The sequence below is a fragment of the Oryx dammah genome, unplaced genomic scaffold (genome assembly GCF_014754425.2).
Source record: "Oryx dammah isolate SB20612 unplaced genomic scaffold, SCBI_Odam_1.1 HiC_scaffold_8, whole genome shotgun sequence".
NCBI classification, from domain to species: Eukaryota; Metazoa; Chordata; class Mammalia; order Artiodactyla; family Bovidae; genus Oryx; species Oryx dammah.
Window position 1 is genome coordinate 28,726,321 of NW_024070192.1, and position 16,250 is coordinate 28,742,570.

At 45.4% G+C, this 16,250-nt stretch overlaps 1 protein-coding gene across 3 annotated transcripts in view; it reads left to right on the forward strand.

Annotated features, from left to right (window-relative positions):
- The window catches only part of SPECC1 (sperm antigen with calponin homology and coiled-coil domains 1), a 170,022-nt gene that overhangs the window by 137,916 nt on the left and 15,856 nt on the right, over positions 1 to 16,250 (forward strand). For all 3 annotated transcript variants that reach the window (XM_040245875.1, XM_040245876.1, XM_040245877.1), the window contains one exon: positions 16,064 to 16,180. In XM_040245875.1, the coding sequence (XP_040101809.1) occupies positions 16,064 to 16,180 (117 nt within the window). The remainder of the gene's footprint in view (positions 1 to 16,063; positions 16,181 to 16,250) is intronic.

Below are 16,250 nucleotides of genomic sequence, written 5' to 3' on the forward strand. Positions count from 1 at the left end.
TCAAATTTTAAAACACTGTCTAGTATGATTCCAATTCTATAAAAATAAGTTTATACAAATGTTAACAGTGGTTATCCTAAGAGAATACTTAAAATTTATTCATCCTTTCTTATAATATTTTCATTTTCTGCTATGAATGTGTAAATTTTTAAAAGAAAAAGTTATTTTTAAAATTGCATCTTTTTAAAGAAAGAAGGGTTTCCCAGGTGGCTCAGTGGTAAAGAGCCTGCCTGCCAATGTAGGAGACCCAGGAGAAGCGTGTTTGATCCCTGGGTCAGGTAGATCCCCTGGAGAAGGAAATGGCAACCCACTGCAGTGTTCTTACCTGGAAAAATCCCATGGACAGAGGAGCCTAGCAGGCCACAGGCCATGGAGTCGCAAAGAGCTGGACACAACTGAGCACACACGCATCAAAGGAGAGAAGCCAGATGCAAAAATCTACTTATTATATGTATGAAATGTCCAGAGTAAGGAAATTCATAGAGTCAGAAAGTGGAGTAGTGGTTCCCAGGGAGTTGAGGGAGGCGTTACTGAACCGAACTTGGTTCCACTTGCCTGTAGAGGCAGACAGTCTGCTGACACCGGGTTGTGGTGAAGGAAAGTCCAGTGTTTATTTGCAGGGCACCAAGCAGGGAGAAAGGCTTCCCTGATAGCTTAGTTGGTAAACAACCCACCTACAACGCAGGAGACCCCAATTCATTTCCTGGGTCAGGAAGATCCACTCGAGAAGGGATAGGCTACCCACTCCAGCATTCTTGGGCTTCCCTTGTAGCTCAGCTGGTAAAGAATCCTCCTGCAATTCGGGAGACCTGGGTTCGATCCTTGAGTCGGGAAGATCCCTTGGAGAAGGGAAAGGCTACGCACTCCAGTGTTCTGGCCTGGAGAATTCCCTGGACTCTGTAGTCCATGGAGCCACAAAGAGTCGGACACGGCTGAGAAACTTTCAGTTTCAAGCAGGGAGAACAGGCATTTCATGCTCAAAAGGCCCAAACTCTTCCCCATGACTTTCAGGGAAGAATTTTTAAAGATGAAGAGAGGGGAAGGGTGAGGGGTGTGTATCAGCTCCTGCACACCCTTCCTGTGGGCGGGAGATGAGGTAACAGGTGGTATTTCAGGAATGTTAATCGTCCACCCCCTGGTTCCAGCCAGTCTAGGGTCTCGTGCTCGGGGTTAGCCTGTTGTGATTGTCCTCCACCTGGGCCAGGGTCTGCAACAACTCAAAGATACACGTCAGAGTGTTCTGTATGCCCCTTGGGAGGAACTTGCACTCTGTTTTATTGTTGAACTATTGTTCTTGACCCCTTGTCTTCTTTCCACATTCTCTCACTTCCCTAATAAATAACTGCTTGAATCTGCTCTTTGGAACTCAGGAAAAGCCTGGGAAACTAAAGCCTTTTTCTACAAATAAGCAGGGGACAAACGGAAGGACTTTTGTGCCCAGGAAGTCTCCATGGGGCCCTGCTCGGTTTCAGTCCCCCCTCTTCTTAGGTAAATTTCTCCATCCTAAGGGGAACCGGGCAGGACAGGGAAGGGAATAGAGTTTTAGATAGAGGGGTTGATGATAAACTCTGCAGGGGAGCTTGATCTTAGGGGGAATCCAGTTTCAGAGGGAGTGACAGAGTTTCTTTTGCAGGTGATGAAAATGTTCTGGAATTAGGCAGTGGTTATACAACCATGTAAGTGAATGAATAAGCTTCCGAATCACATTTTATAAGGGCAAAATTTATGGTGTGTGAGTTATATCCCAATAAAGCTCTCATTTTTTTTTTAGAAAAGGCAGTTAGGAGAGCTTCCGTAGAGAGATGAAGGAGATCGCGGATGAAGGGTTGGTGGGGGTGGTAGAAATAGTACCTAGATGATAAATCTTATCAAACTATAACTTTAAACAATATAACTTTAATACACCGCATATTACTGTGTATGCTAAGAAATGGTTGGAAAGTAAAATGGAGAGATGCAAGGTATTGGTCTTCTAGTTTTATTTAGGAGGTGGGATTCAAGGTGTTCACTTCATTATGATGATTCATAACTCAAATGTGTCTTTTGTGTTGATCGTTGTGTTGTAACATACAATTTGGGGGTGAAGTCTGAGAAAGAATGCCATAAAAATGTTTTATAGACAGTGATTAAAACAGATCCTTTCTGAGAAAAACACAATGTAAAAGAACAGAGCACATAAGAAATGGTGGTACAGAGAATGGGCTGGAAGGGCCTTCAGGGTTGGGTTCTGTTCTTATTTCTCAGTGCCGTTTCAGAGCTATATGATGGTTAACAATTTGATTAAAAAAAAAAAAAAAACCTACATCTTTTAAAAACCAACATAAACTTGAAAGATTGATAAAAACATTTTTCAGAAAAATGGCTGCTTCTCCCTAACCCTGAATTGCACATACTATAACTCAGAATTTATTCATTTTGGCCTGTCCTGTCCTGTTTTTTCACATTTTATCTAATCAAAGCCCTTGCCATTTGGAATGGTGATAGTGTAGTAGGTCTAATCCTGTTACACTGAGTAACATTAAGTCTTGATCATGTAAGTCTAGATCAGTGTTCAGCCAACCATGGCCCAGGGGCCAACTCAGGCCCACCATGGGGTTTTGTGGATAAAGATTTACAGGCACAGGATCACAGGCTCATTCATCTACATGTTGCTGGTTCTGTGCTGTAACTGCAGGAAAAAGCCCTTCACAAGAAAGGTCGGCTGACCCCTCCCTTAGATAAAAGTGTACATTTAGATACTTAGATAAAGAGTATCCCCCATTATTCAAATCATATTTGGCTCTTGCATTTCAGATAGCAAGAAGCCCGTGTTCAGATGGCAAGAGGCTTACTCGAAGATGTGTCTGAATCTGTGGAGTTTTTGGTTTTGTACTGCAGGAATTGAGACAGCAAGGAGACAGCTGTGCTGTCACGAAGGCACAGACATCTTTGAACCTGGTGTTTTATTGTTTTTTTAATTGGAAAGTGAAAGTGTTAAGTTGCTCAGTTATGTCCGACTCTTTGCAACCCAATGGACTGTAGCCCACCAGGCTTCTCTGTCCATGGAATTTTCCAGGCAAGAGTACTGGAGTTACCATTTCCTTCTCCAAGGGATCTTCCTGACCCGGGGATTGAACCCATGTCTCCCACATTGCAGGCAGATTCTTCACTGTTCAAGCCATCAGGAAAACCCATTTTTAATTGAAGGATAATTGCTTTACAATATTGTGCTGGTTTTCTGCAACACATCAACATGAATCAGCCATAGGTATACATGTATCCCCTCTGTTTTGAACCTCTCTCCTTCCTCCCCTGCAATCCCACCCCTCTAGGTTATCACAGAGCACCAGGTTGAGCTCCCTGCATCATATAGCAAATTCCCACCAGCTATCTGTTTTACATATGATAATGTATCTGTTTCAGTGCTATTCTCTCAATTTGTCCCACCATCCCCTTCCCCTGCGGTGTCCACAAGTCCGTTTTCTATGTCTGCCTCTCTATTCCTTCCCTGCAGATAGGTTCAGATTTCCCAGATTCCATATATACGTGTTAATATACAGTATTTGTTTTTCTCTTTCTGACTTCTCCATTCTGTGTAACAGGCCCTAGGTTCAATCCACCTCACTAGAACAGATTCAAATTAGTTAGCCTCTTAGCCAGCAACTACGTATTCTTCTATGTTAAAGAAAAAAGCAGTCTTCCTGTTGTCCTAAACAAACCTTAATTTGTCTTTGGAAAGAACACCCACGTTGCTGGCAAAGTGTTTTTCTGTCTCTGGTTCCCAGACAAGCACCAGCACATGCCTGACCAATAGCGAGCAGTCTGCGATCCATCAGGCCATTTGGAGCTCTGCTGGTTGTTTTCTTTTTTGAGACAGGTCTCTTGAGAGCTACAGGCACGATTCAGAGAATGTATGATGCTTTGACTTATTTATGTCATTAAAGTGGCTCCTTTCCTGATTTCATTATAAAGATCGATCCCCAGTAGAAAACCAGTGCTGTTATTGGCCTGTGCTCTGTGGAGGCCTCTTTTCATCTGCTGTCTCACTTCTGCTGCTGTTTATGAAACACTGTGGTTTGTGAAGACACTTTTTTACGTTTTCAAAAATCTTAACTACAGTTGGTTTACAGTAGTGTGTTAGTTTCAGGTGTAGAGCTTCAGATTCCTTGCCATTACAGGTCATACAAGATATTAAATATAGTTGCATTGCTATACAGTAAATCTTCATTGTTTATTTTATATATAGTGATGTATATCTATTAATCCCAAACTCCTAATTTATCACCTCCACTTTCCCCTTAAGTAATCCTAAATTTGTTTTGTCTATGAGTCTCTTTCTGTTTTGTAAATAAGATCATTTGTATAATTATTTTTAGGTCCCACATATATATGATACTTATCTTTTTTCTCTCTCTGACTCACTTCACTTAGTATGATAATCTCTAGGCTCATCCATGTTGCTACAAGTGGCATTATTTCATTATTTTTTATGGCTGAGTAGTATTCCATTGTGGGATTTCTCCAGTGGCTCAGCAGTAAAAAAAAATCTGCCTGCAGTGCAGGAGATGTGGGTTAGATCTCTGAGTCAGGAAGATTCCCTGGAGGAGGGCATGGCAACCCACTCCAGTGTTCTTGCCTGTAGAATCCCAGGACAGAGGAGCCTGGCAGGCTGCAGTCCATGGGGACACAAAGATTTGGATATAGCTAAAGTGACTGAGCACACACTCAAAGTATTCCAACACACACAATGAAGTACCATACATAGATAGATGTAATATATATATATTTATATATAAATATAAACAAGTAAAATATATACATATATATATTTATATGTAATGTAATATATATATAGAGAGAGATATTTAAGTTGCTTCCTTGTCTTGGCAATTGTAAATAATACTGCTATGAACATTGGGGTGCATATGTCTTTTTGAATTAGACGTTTCATCTTTTCTGGGTGTGTGCCCAGTAGTGGGATTGCTGTATCACATGGTAAATCTATTTTTAGTTTTTTAAGGAGCCTCTGTACTGCTTTCCATAGTGGCTGCACCAGTTTTCATTCCCACCAGCTGTGTAGAAGAGTTCCCATTTTTCCACACCCTCTCTAGCATTTGTTGTTTGTAGACTTCTGATAATGGCCATTCTGACTAGTGTGAGGGAACCCCATTGTGGATTTGACTTGCATTACTCTAATAACTTAGCATCTTTTCATGACCTGTTGACCATTTGCTTGTCTCTGTGTCTCTTTCAGTTTCTATATAGTCATCACTAATTCAGTCCCAACCCTCATGGAGATCCCCTTAGGTCTTACTTGTGAGGGGTTCCACCCATTTCCCACCAAGGGATCTCCCCTGAGTCCTCAGCTGCCTCCATCCTGGCTTGTCCTCCGCTCCTGTGTCAGACGCTTGACTGTTATATTTCTGTCTCTCCTTTTTTTATTTTTTTTGACCTTCAGGTTCCCATATCCTTTTTTTTTTTTTCTTGTTTTGGTTCCTTCAGTATCTTCTGAGCAGAAGTTCATGGAAGGTAAAATTTTGTCACCTTGATTCTGCACATTACTCTGACACTTGGTGATTTCATTGGGTATAAAATTTTAGTTCTGGGCATAAGTGGGGATTCAGCATCTGGAATTCCCAGCCTCTTCTGCTGGTCTGGTTCTCTCTGCTACCAACTGTTGCTGTACAGAAAGATGGAAAGGTGATGGGGAGACGCTTACCGTGTGGGGGGCCATGGGAAGGGAATGTCCACTGCCTTGTTATTGGCCACAATGTTGGCATCTCGACATTTTTCATTATTTGGTGGTATTAGTTGATTTTCTAGAGTTTTGAGACAGACCATTACAAGAAAATGATATTTTTCCTTTCTTTTTAATATTCATACCTTTTGTACCTTTTTGGTTTTATTCACTTGTAGAAGTTCATGAAATGTTGACTAATAGTGTTAATGGTGGATAGTCTTGTTTTCCTTGCAAAATGAGTAGTATCTCGCCTTTAAATATGACTTTTGTGTTATTTCCTGATAAACACCATCCATTAAAGGAAGCCTAGTCCTGAGGTTATTACCAAGAGGTTTTTCTTTCTTTAATCCAGAAAAAGATAAGAATTGTTTCAAATTCCTTTTTGGCATTTGTTGAGCAATAAATACATCAGATGTTTTTCTCTTTCAACCCATTTATGTAATTCACATAAATATATTATGTAACAGGTGTCCCAGTGGGGACACATTCTTGTGTTCCTGGGGGTAAAACTGCAGCGTGGCCAAGGGTGTCTGGTATTTATTCATATGGTATATTCCTGGGGGAAGTTTCTGCCTGATGATGGCTGTTTTCTAATATGAAGCATAGTGTGTTCTGTACTCTATTCATAATAAAGGACATTTGTCTTGTTGCTTAGTTTAGGCATAGATGAAGTTTTGTGTTAATAAGACCTGGTTTAAAATGTTAACAGGCACTTACATGTACACATCACAAATGCAGTAGACCAGCTCAGCATTCCCAGAGGCCATAGGCTGAGGGACCCACATCCTGCCCGTTCCAACCTTCTGCATTCCTACAAAATGCAGGAGAAAGAGAGGGGACAGAAGGAGGTGGGCTTTGGGGGATAGCATTCAAAGATGCTTAGAACCTCCCCCTGTGAGTTAGCAGTCTTAATGGCTTTACAGGACCATTGGAACGAAAGGCCTGTGTTCATACATTACCAGGGTGTACTCTTCTCCATACATGTAGAAATTTCAGGTTGTCCTACCAGCTTCAGGAAGCAAGAGCAGGATTTTCAGAATAGTGCGAAAATGTTTCTTCCTGTCTTCTCCCCGGGGGCCATCATCCTGCTGGGAGGGGAAAGGAGGGTGCTTCTCAGGATCCGATATACCAGCAGCTGGTGGGGCCGCACGACACCAGCAGACACCAAAAGCCATTAACCTGCCTTCAGTGAGAGCTGAGGCCCGGATGCCTGGATGTTGCTGCTCTTCCCTCTCTGTCCCCCAGGGCTGCTCGTAAGTCTGTTTAGACAATAACAGTCCCCAGTGACTCTGTGCTGAGTATTTTTTCCGTTCTTTTATTCATGAAATGTTCATCTGGGAAAGAAACACTCTAGCCGCAAGAAGCTTATGATTTTGGAGACTGAATTCAGTCTTCTTGGGGGTGGGAGGTTAAGATGCGGTTCAAGATTGTTTGTCGAGCATAAATTAAACTTGGTCTTAGAATGAAATTCCTCAAACAAGTTGTTTAGTTATTATGGTTTTTTTTTTTTTTTTTTGGTAAGCATATCCAAAAATACACAAGTTCCATTTTCCCTTTAAAAAACAATGGTTTTCTTTTTCCCCTTACTAAAAATATTCTGTTTAGAGTACTAGAGCATCATAGGATGGACAGAATCACATTGTTCCCTGAAACCTTGTGGATTCTTTTACAGATGTGTGGAGAAGTCACTCATATGTTATGGGGTGGGTGTGGGAGGGAATAAGATAAAGGTCTCAGAGGGCAGATGGGCAGAATCCATCGTGGTTTATTCATGTGTGTGCAGAGTGATAGCAAAAGGCTAGAAATAGCCTCAGCATCTGTTGTGTTCATTCACATCGTAGGAAAGAACAGAGCTGAGAATGAGTTGGTGTATAGTGAGTATCACACGTGTGGTAGACATTGTTCTGTGTGCTTACATGTCTCGACTGCAATCCCATGAGATATCTCTTCCAAATCCTTTTTAAAGATTTGGAAACCAAGGTGCAGAGAAGTTGCCTAACTGCTTACAATCATGCCACTAGTAAGTGACGGGCTTCTGGCTTCAGAATGCACTGTCTTAGTTTCTACACTATAACTGTTTCTCCCTATGTGGTGTAAGGACCTGTCTCTGGATCTTGGTGAGTAGGGAAAAAATCAGGATTTGGAACTGTCCACAGCATGCTATACTTGCATAAAAGGAGGGGGAATAAACCTTCACATTTGTGTGGTACAGGGCAGTGCTATCCAGGAAAACTCTGAGTTGGTGGGATTATTCTAGATCTATGCCAGCGAGCACTTTACCCACTCACCAGTCATGGTTCCTGAGCAGTTAAAAGGTGGCTAGTGTGGCTGAGAACCTGAATCTTAAACTTTATTTAATTTTAAATAATTTAAGTAGCTACCTGTGGCTACTGTCTATCGTGTCAGATGATGCAGGACAGAGCAGACATGGGAGCTGGTGAGAGATCATTTCATCTTATAGTTTTCAGTTTCTAGAAAGAGCTTCTGCATAAACTTTTGTGGGAAGAGCAGATTCCAAAACCATGAATATAGGGACTTCCCTTTTGGCTCAGTGGTAAAGAATCCGCAGGCCAATTCAGGCAACTTGGGTTCAATCCCTGATTCAGGAAGATCCCACATGCCACAGAGCAGCTAGGACCATGCACTCCAACTAATTGAGCTCGTGCCCTAGGGCCTGTACTCCGTAACAAGAGAAGCCACCACCATGAGAAGCCCGTGCACCGCAACTCGAGAGCAGCCCCTGCTCACTGTAACTAGAGACAGCCTGTGCACAGCAATGAAGACCCAGCACAGCCAGAAATAAATTACTCAATAAACAAAATAAATATAATCTAACCTAATCTAAGCTAGCTATTTGGAAGGTGGGGAAACTGAAAGACCAAGAAGTTGAGTCATTTGTCTCAAGTCCCAGTCACACAGCTGCTATAGTGACAGAGAAAGACCTGGGCCTCAGAGCTGCTCGCAACTTGGGTTCGTTTTTCCTCCTTGGAGTCATTTATGTGTTGGTTTGCCAAGGTCCCTGTTCAGTCTGATTTTCAGTCACAAAAGAAAACAAGAGCTAGACTTTTGTCTCCAGTGTTCCCAGAACCACAGGGGGATCCTGTCCGTGACTTGCTGGTTCTCTGTAGCCCAGCCACCAGGGTCTGCCCCCATGTGACCCCAGATCACGGCATGTCTGCCCGGCCTGTTCTACTGAACATGGTGAACCTTTTGAGCTGGGGACCACGCTTCGTTGTGTGTGTGTGTCCCGTGGCACTCAACACACAGAGGGGCTCAGTGAGCATTTGCTGTCATTAGACTTCAGACTGTGGGCTGAGCTCCCCTTCCAGTCTGGAAACTTGACCCGTGAGTGCAGATGGTTCATGATGGGAACACATGCATAGTGAAGCATACAGCTTGTTGAAATGGCAGAGTTTGCCTCCAAACCCAGAATTGGGCTCCAAAGCCTGGGTCTCTGAAACACCGTACTATTCTGCTTCTCTTTGTTGAGGGTTGGAAGGACATATAAGATTTTGAGCAATATCCTAGGCACCAGGAAACCATTTCTGTAACTTGTCCTTTGTGGATAAGCTCTCAGCTAGAGGCATGGGGTTTAGGGGTGCAGACAGATGACAGAGCCTGGTAAAGGGGCGATTGGACCATTCTAGGGTGAATGGAGCCACCAGAGCTACAAGTAACCATCACCCTTAGAAAGAGTAGGTCAAGATGAGTGAAATTAATGAAAACGAGGTGACCAACTCAGGAGAGTCACTAGAGGACTGGAAAGGAAAAGTGCTTTTACAGAGGCCCTGAGCATGGGCTGGGCCTGGGGATGGGACATGGCAGGGAATTGTTTCAGAGCCAAGCTGAGGGGTAGAGGGAAGACCTGGAAGGAACTAGAAGCAGAGGAACTAGTGCCCCGTGATGTGCTGGGGGTGTGGCGAGAGGGGCCACTGTCTTGTGGGGCAGAATGGGGCCACCTGTCATGATGCCACGGTCAGAGAACCTCAGGGAGGGAAGTCATGGGTGGGGACACTCTAGCACTTGTTCAGTGAGAAAGGAGGAAGCAAGAAAGATAGGTTCCAACCGTGCTTCTGATGTGTCAGTATCCTTTCAGCACTGTCTCCAGGGGGAAGTGGTGCATATCTGCCTACACATCCCTGGAGACACAGCAGACCTCTTGTCATCAGAAAGCCCTCATCCTCAGCTGGCCCTGTTCTCTTTCCCCTGTAACTTACCCTTGGTTCTTGCCATGTAAGTCAAAGAGCGTTCTTCCTAGACCTGCTGCTCTGAGCTACTCTGTCCCAGGTCTTAAGCCCTCAGTTCCTTATGAATCTATCTGCTTGTTATTCTCTGTGTCTCCTGGATTTCAACTAAGTCAGTGATGACATAGAGAAGTCCAGGGCCAACCTTCTAGGTTGACGTTTATCTAGTAATTGGTGAAAAGTACGATTATCTAGAACTTACTGAGTGTAGCAGACATACTGAAAACCAGAATGGCTGTATTTTCCCACAAGCTTCCTAGGAATGTATTCAGGTCAGAAAACTGAGTTATAGGTTTTTTTAATAAGGTTTTCAAAAGGAAAGTTTATTTAGCTTAATTGGTAGGCAACTGGGGTATCGCCAGTTCCCCATTCTGAACAGTAATATTGCAGTAAACATTCTTGTAGGTGTGTCTTTGAGCAGATAGATGCATGACTATTTCCTCTAGAAAAGTTGCCTAGAAGTGAAATGACTTGATTAAATCATGTTTGCATTTAGCAAAGTGCTTCCAGTTGCCTTCCTGAAAGTCTATACCAGTTTGTATTCCTTTCAGCCCATGTGGGCTTCCCTGGCTGCTCAGACGGTAAAGACTCCACCTGCAATGCAGAAGATCCCGGTTTGATTCCTGGGTTAGGAAGATCCCCAGAGAAGGGATGGGCTTCAGTATTCATGGGCTTCTCTGGTGGCTCAGACAGTAAAGAATCCACCTGCAATGCGGGAGACCTGGGTTCAATCCCTGGGTCGGGAAGATCCCCTGGAGGAGGGCATGGCAACCCACTCCAGTATTCTGGCCTGGAGAATCCCATGAACAGAGGGGAGCCTGGTGGGCTAAACAGTCCATGGGGTCTCAAAGAGTCAGACACGACTGAGTGACTAAGCATACACATCAGCCCATCAGCCCATATAAGATTATACCCACTTCCCCACATCTTTGTTGACTCTGTGAATTAACCATCTATTTCACTTTTGCCAATTTAATGAAAAGTTTCTATTTTCTGATGAGACTGAAGCCCTCTTCATGTGTTTGTGACTGGTTGTATCTCCGGGTATTAGTCACTTACTGTGTGTACACAAGTATCTTTTTTTTTTTTTAATGTGTGTCACACAGAAACTTGACTTTATGTAGCCAGTTCTTTTATGCTCATTGCATTTTGTGCCTTGGCTGGCTGTTTCCCCAGGATGACAGACCTGTTCATCTGTATCCTCATGTTTGATGCTGGCTTAAAAACTTAGCCATCTGATTAGATAGACTTATCTCCCGGCAGCTGATCCCCTAGAGAAGGGACATTCACGAGGTGATCCATGGCTCTCTGTGGGGAACGGTTTCTGTCATGTGGGTGGGGAGGGGTCACAGCCAGCCCTCCCGAGATGAGGACACACTGATCGGAGTGGGCACCTGAGACAGCGACCTTCAGTGAGATGGGGCCTCAGAAAGGAAGGGTGTACAGAGAACGTTCCCTGTGGTCCACGGGCGCGTCTGCGTGAGTCCATGGCAAGGACTGCACATGTGCAGGGCCAGGCCACTTGAGGGTCACCGGGTAGCCTGGGATTGGACTGGCTTCTGGAATGGGAGGCATGGGTAGGTGCAGACGTGCGTCCAGGCAGAGAGCAAGGTCACGTTCAGAGAGGGCGTGCAGGCCGCCTTTGTGGCGATTTCCCCTCCCCTACCCCTGCGTGTGCACATGCTCTTCTGTACTTTTCTCACCAGATCTTCAAAGGAAGCTCTGTCTCCCCAGGGCTCTTCCTACCCAAGCTGCGCCTTGCTGAGGAATGAGCTACTTTAATCCTCAATGATCTATAAATTGTTACACACCCCCTCCCCCCCAAAAAAAATCTCAGTCTGATTCTCCAGCTGTGACAATAAGAACGTCTTGAGAAAGGCCAGGAAGCCCCAGGGCGAGGGTGCTAAGGCCACCCTGCACCCAGGACAGCTGATCCCTGAGGCAGGGGACTGACGGCAATTTCTAAACAGTCTGCCGTCTCTTTCCCAGAAACTTCATTTTTCTTTTTTTTAACTTTTTAAAAATCTTGTGCATTTAGTGCACACAGAGTCAATCCATTCGTTGAAGTCCATTGGAACAGCCTACAGAGATCCTGAGGGATGATGGAGTTTCAGTGGGAACAGGTCACAGCCATGTCCTTGGTGGGTGTGTGCTCTGCAGAGCGGTTCATGTTTTCACCAGATGTCAGCATTTCCAGGCAACAGAGGGCAAATGAAATGAACCTTCTAGAAGCAAATGCTGTGGTTGTTGGGTTTTGCTCTGCTCTGTCAGCCGTGTTGTTTGCGAGCTGCATCCCCACTTGCCCTCCTGGAACTTGTCTACAGTCTCAGCTGCTCTGATCATGTTCTCAGATGTTCACCAGTGTCGTTTTAGCTTCCTCTGTGCATGTCGGTTTTTGTGTATCTCAAATGACTTCTGCGGCCCTAGGGACAGAAATCCATTACCTTACAAAATTTTCTCCTAAGCACTCCTTTTTGGAGATGCTCAGAATGTTACCTTTTTTTATATCTGAGCCTTCCTCTCCCTGGAACTTTCTCTCATTTGGGAATGTCTCTGAAGTATTTATAGCCCAGAGAAAGTTGAGGGTAATTTGCAATAAGTAATTACCATTCCCCTTGGGGAAATAGTCAGCAAGTTTCTTTTTGGTTGTAGCTCTGCTTTTTCCCCCAATGAATCTACATAAATTCCAAAATGCTGGCATTCTTTCAGACAGCCATGGTTCAGCCCCTTAAGAACATCAGGGTCCCTGTTTGTCTTCCCTTTCTCCTTCTTAATCAGTTCTCTTCCCCAACTGCCCTCCTCCCTCACCCACCTCTCTTCCTGCTCATCTCCCTCCCCGGCCTCCATTCGTTTCTTTCCTCTTTATTGATGTAGCTCTTATTGCACGTACGTGTGTACAGCTCAGTGAATTTTCATGAAGCACATACATCCATGTCGCCAGCATCCAGCTCTGGACACCACAGCCTCCCGACGTGCTCCCTTCCGCCTACTGACTTGCAGTCAAGGCTAACAGTGATCTCAGGCAGTTTTATTCGGGAATAAGTAACAAGGAAAGAGTTGAAGATCCATTTTGTAGAGTGCCTGGTTGGCTGATTCCCACTGCTCTGTACATTATTCTCTTGATGCAGCCCTATGATTCAGTGGGATGGTCTCTGGGGAAAGGAAGGCACTGTATTTATACTCCTGGGGTGCCATGTTCTTGTCCTTGGTCGGTGCAGCTGTAAGCACCGAGTATCGATGCCCACAGGCTACACAGGCCTCACCCACACCAAGGCCGAGCTGATGCTGACGGTCCCTAGCTGAAGAGAAGGCTTTTCATCTGTCCTGGGGTGGGGCCTGGAGTCAGGAGTCGCCTTGTTCCTTGGCTCAGCCACCCTGCCCAGGACACTGTCTTCTCTCTGCTCTCACCTGGCAGCCCATTCCCGCCCAGGAGTACCTGCTGCCTACCCCATCTACGAGCCGTCTGCACGGTTCACTCTTCAGGGCCCCTGGGAAGACTCTTCCGCCACTCCCTGCTCAGCAAGGCTATCCCCATGCATCCTCCACGTCCCCTTCGCCCCCTCTGTCCGCTGACCAGAAAGCCGAGGAGTACTCAGCTACGGTGATCTGCAGACGGGTCCACAGTTGAACAGGATTGAAGTGAGAGATCTCAGAGAGCATTGGTCAGCTCACTCCTTTGCTGTGATTCTTGTGAAAAACACGGGCATATCAAGCCGTGCCACTCTCAGCTCACCTTTCTCTCATCCAGATATACCTTGGGGAGCAGTAAGGAAGCCCTTGGGGGTGACAGCCACAGGGCAACCTTTGGAACCCAGTGCCTCTGCCCGCTGACTCCCACCTCTGACCTGAGGGACCAAGATGCACACACGTGCTTAGTTGTCTGCCAGCGGTGCTGAGGGGAGATAGTTGATACTCTCATTGTTCACATAGAACCAAGGACAGTTTCAGGTGGCATTGAGGAAACTAGAGCTGTGTTTTTCCCCCCAGAGAAGTGAAGAGTAAGATTTTATTTGAGCGCGTCATGTTCTTGGAATGAATATAATCTTAACAGGTCACAGCTGGATGTTCTCCATCTCTGCCGGAGACAGAACAATTCAAAGTCTGAGACCTAGGAACTTCCCTGGTTGTCCAGTGGTTATGAACCCACCTGCCAGTGCAGGGGACACAGGTTCGATCCCTGGTCCGGGAAGATCCCACATGCTACAGAGCAACTAAGCGCTCTAGGGCCTGAGCTGGAGCCCTTTTCTGAGCTCTGCAACAAGAAAACTACCACAACAAGAAGCTTGTGCACTGCAGCTAGAGAAAGCCCTTGCACAGCAACAAAGACCCAGCCTAGCCAAAAAAATAATAATAATAAATTTTCTTTAAAAAAAGTTAAAAAACAAAAACAAAGTCTGTAACCTGGGAAATAAGTGACACAAAAGACAAGCCCTTCCTGACCCACATGTTGGATCTGGTGAGCCAGCTGGATTTAGGATTTACATAATTCCTTGTTTTAAAAGCTGCCTCCTTGGTGTGGGGCAGTGTTTAAGTCCTGCTGCTGAAGCGTGAGGGTCCATGTGTGTCTCATGGTGCCTGATGGCCCGAGAATGGCCGTCCATCCGGAAGTAACCTGGCTTCTGATCTATCCTGAGGGCCTGAGTCATTCTGATTGACTCTTCACTCCTGGCTTTGGTGACACCAGATTTTTAACCGCCCCCCACCCTGCTCAATAAATGAGGGTGTTTGCACTTTAGATCAAAAGTTGTTCCTAAGCGGTGTTCAGTGAGCTGAAACACAGGGCAGCATCTCAGTTTGTTAGGTGGGTGGCACTGTCCCCCTTCTGGGTCCCCTTTGGCCTCTCAAATGCCTCTGAAGATAGTACAGATGGAGAAAAATGATGTTTTGTGTCATAAATGGTATGAGTGAAATATAAAAAATGTTTTTATGTTTCAGAAAAAGAAAGATCTACCAAGTATTAAATGCTTTTGGTGTAAAGTGAATTTATACAGGAAGGAAGTCAGGGAGGGAGGGAGAAAGAGAAGGAGGAAGGAAACCCAACAAGAGGATAGGGGCAGTGGCCAGTGGGTGGAGCTGGACCAGCAGGGTTTGGTTTCACTTCAGCTTTCTCACCTGTCAGATGGGCATGACGCTGCCTACTTACAGGTGTGGGTGTCCTGGGAATTAAATGAGAACATGCACAGTGACAGGCACCGTGTAGACACTCCGCCAACCGTCCTCCCTTCTTAAGTCTGGAAACCCTCCCCTCTTGCTGATGCCTGGTTTCTCTGCAGCTGCCCCGCTCCCCAGGGTCTCCCAGCCCAGCATCAGATTTGAAAGCTGAAACTGAGTGAACTGGATGGGTCGTGGCTGCCCACCCCAGCTCTTCCTTCTGCTTTTTTCATGCACAAGCCTCTTCAAGAAGGCGTAAAATCAAAGTGCCTTCATTTCCAGCACAGCCCCCAAGTCCCATCAGGTAGCTGCAGGGTCATCAAAGAGACTTTTGAGACAAGAGATCCAGATGATCTGCTTCTCGGGGGTCCAGCCTGAGCACAGATAGACCTTCCAGCCGGGCCTCTCAGACTTGTATGTCACACTAGTGCCTGTCTGAGAGCTTAAGGACACACTGCTTAAGGTGGCTCTCTGAGGGGAAGTCCTTGGGTCTTCTCTAGGAGATGGTGGTGATGGTGATGATGGTGATGGAGACAGTGATGTGATGATGGTGGTAGTGATGGTGATGATGACGGTGGTGTGGTGATGGTGATGGTGATTCTTCTTTGGCCAAATAAGGCTGGGAGGTGCTAGGATGTACAAAGCTAACCAGGTGGTTAATCTGAGAGTACAGTATCTGAGAACCTTTGACCTACCAGCAGGCCATCAGAAATTCCCCACTGTTTTTCACTCCAGAATCTTTTTTTGTGCTTTTCTGTGAATGGATTTGGGCAACACTAGGCCACCATTCCTGACAGCAAAATTATTAATGAATGTACTCCCAGCAGACGTGGGTAGTATCTGGTCTCATCTTCCTGCAAACCCAGAGATGGCTGCACACATGGATCGCAGCACAGCCCTGTTTAGTCATGACTCAGCAGTCTGGTGATTAATGCCGCTCTCCCCACAGAACATCGATATCACCAATTTCAGCAGCAGCTGGAGTGACGGCTTGGCCTTTTGCGCTCTTCTCCACACCTACCTGCCCGCCCACATCCCATACCAGGAGCTGAACAGCCAGGAGAAAGTAAGTCCGCATCCCCACCCCGGTCACCCTCCAGAACACAGGGGAATTTCTCACACTATTGATACATCCC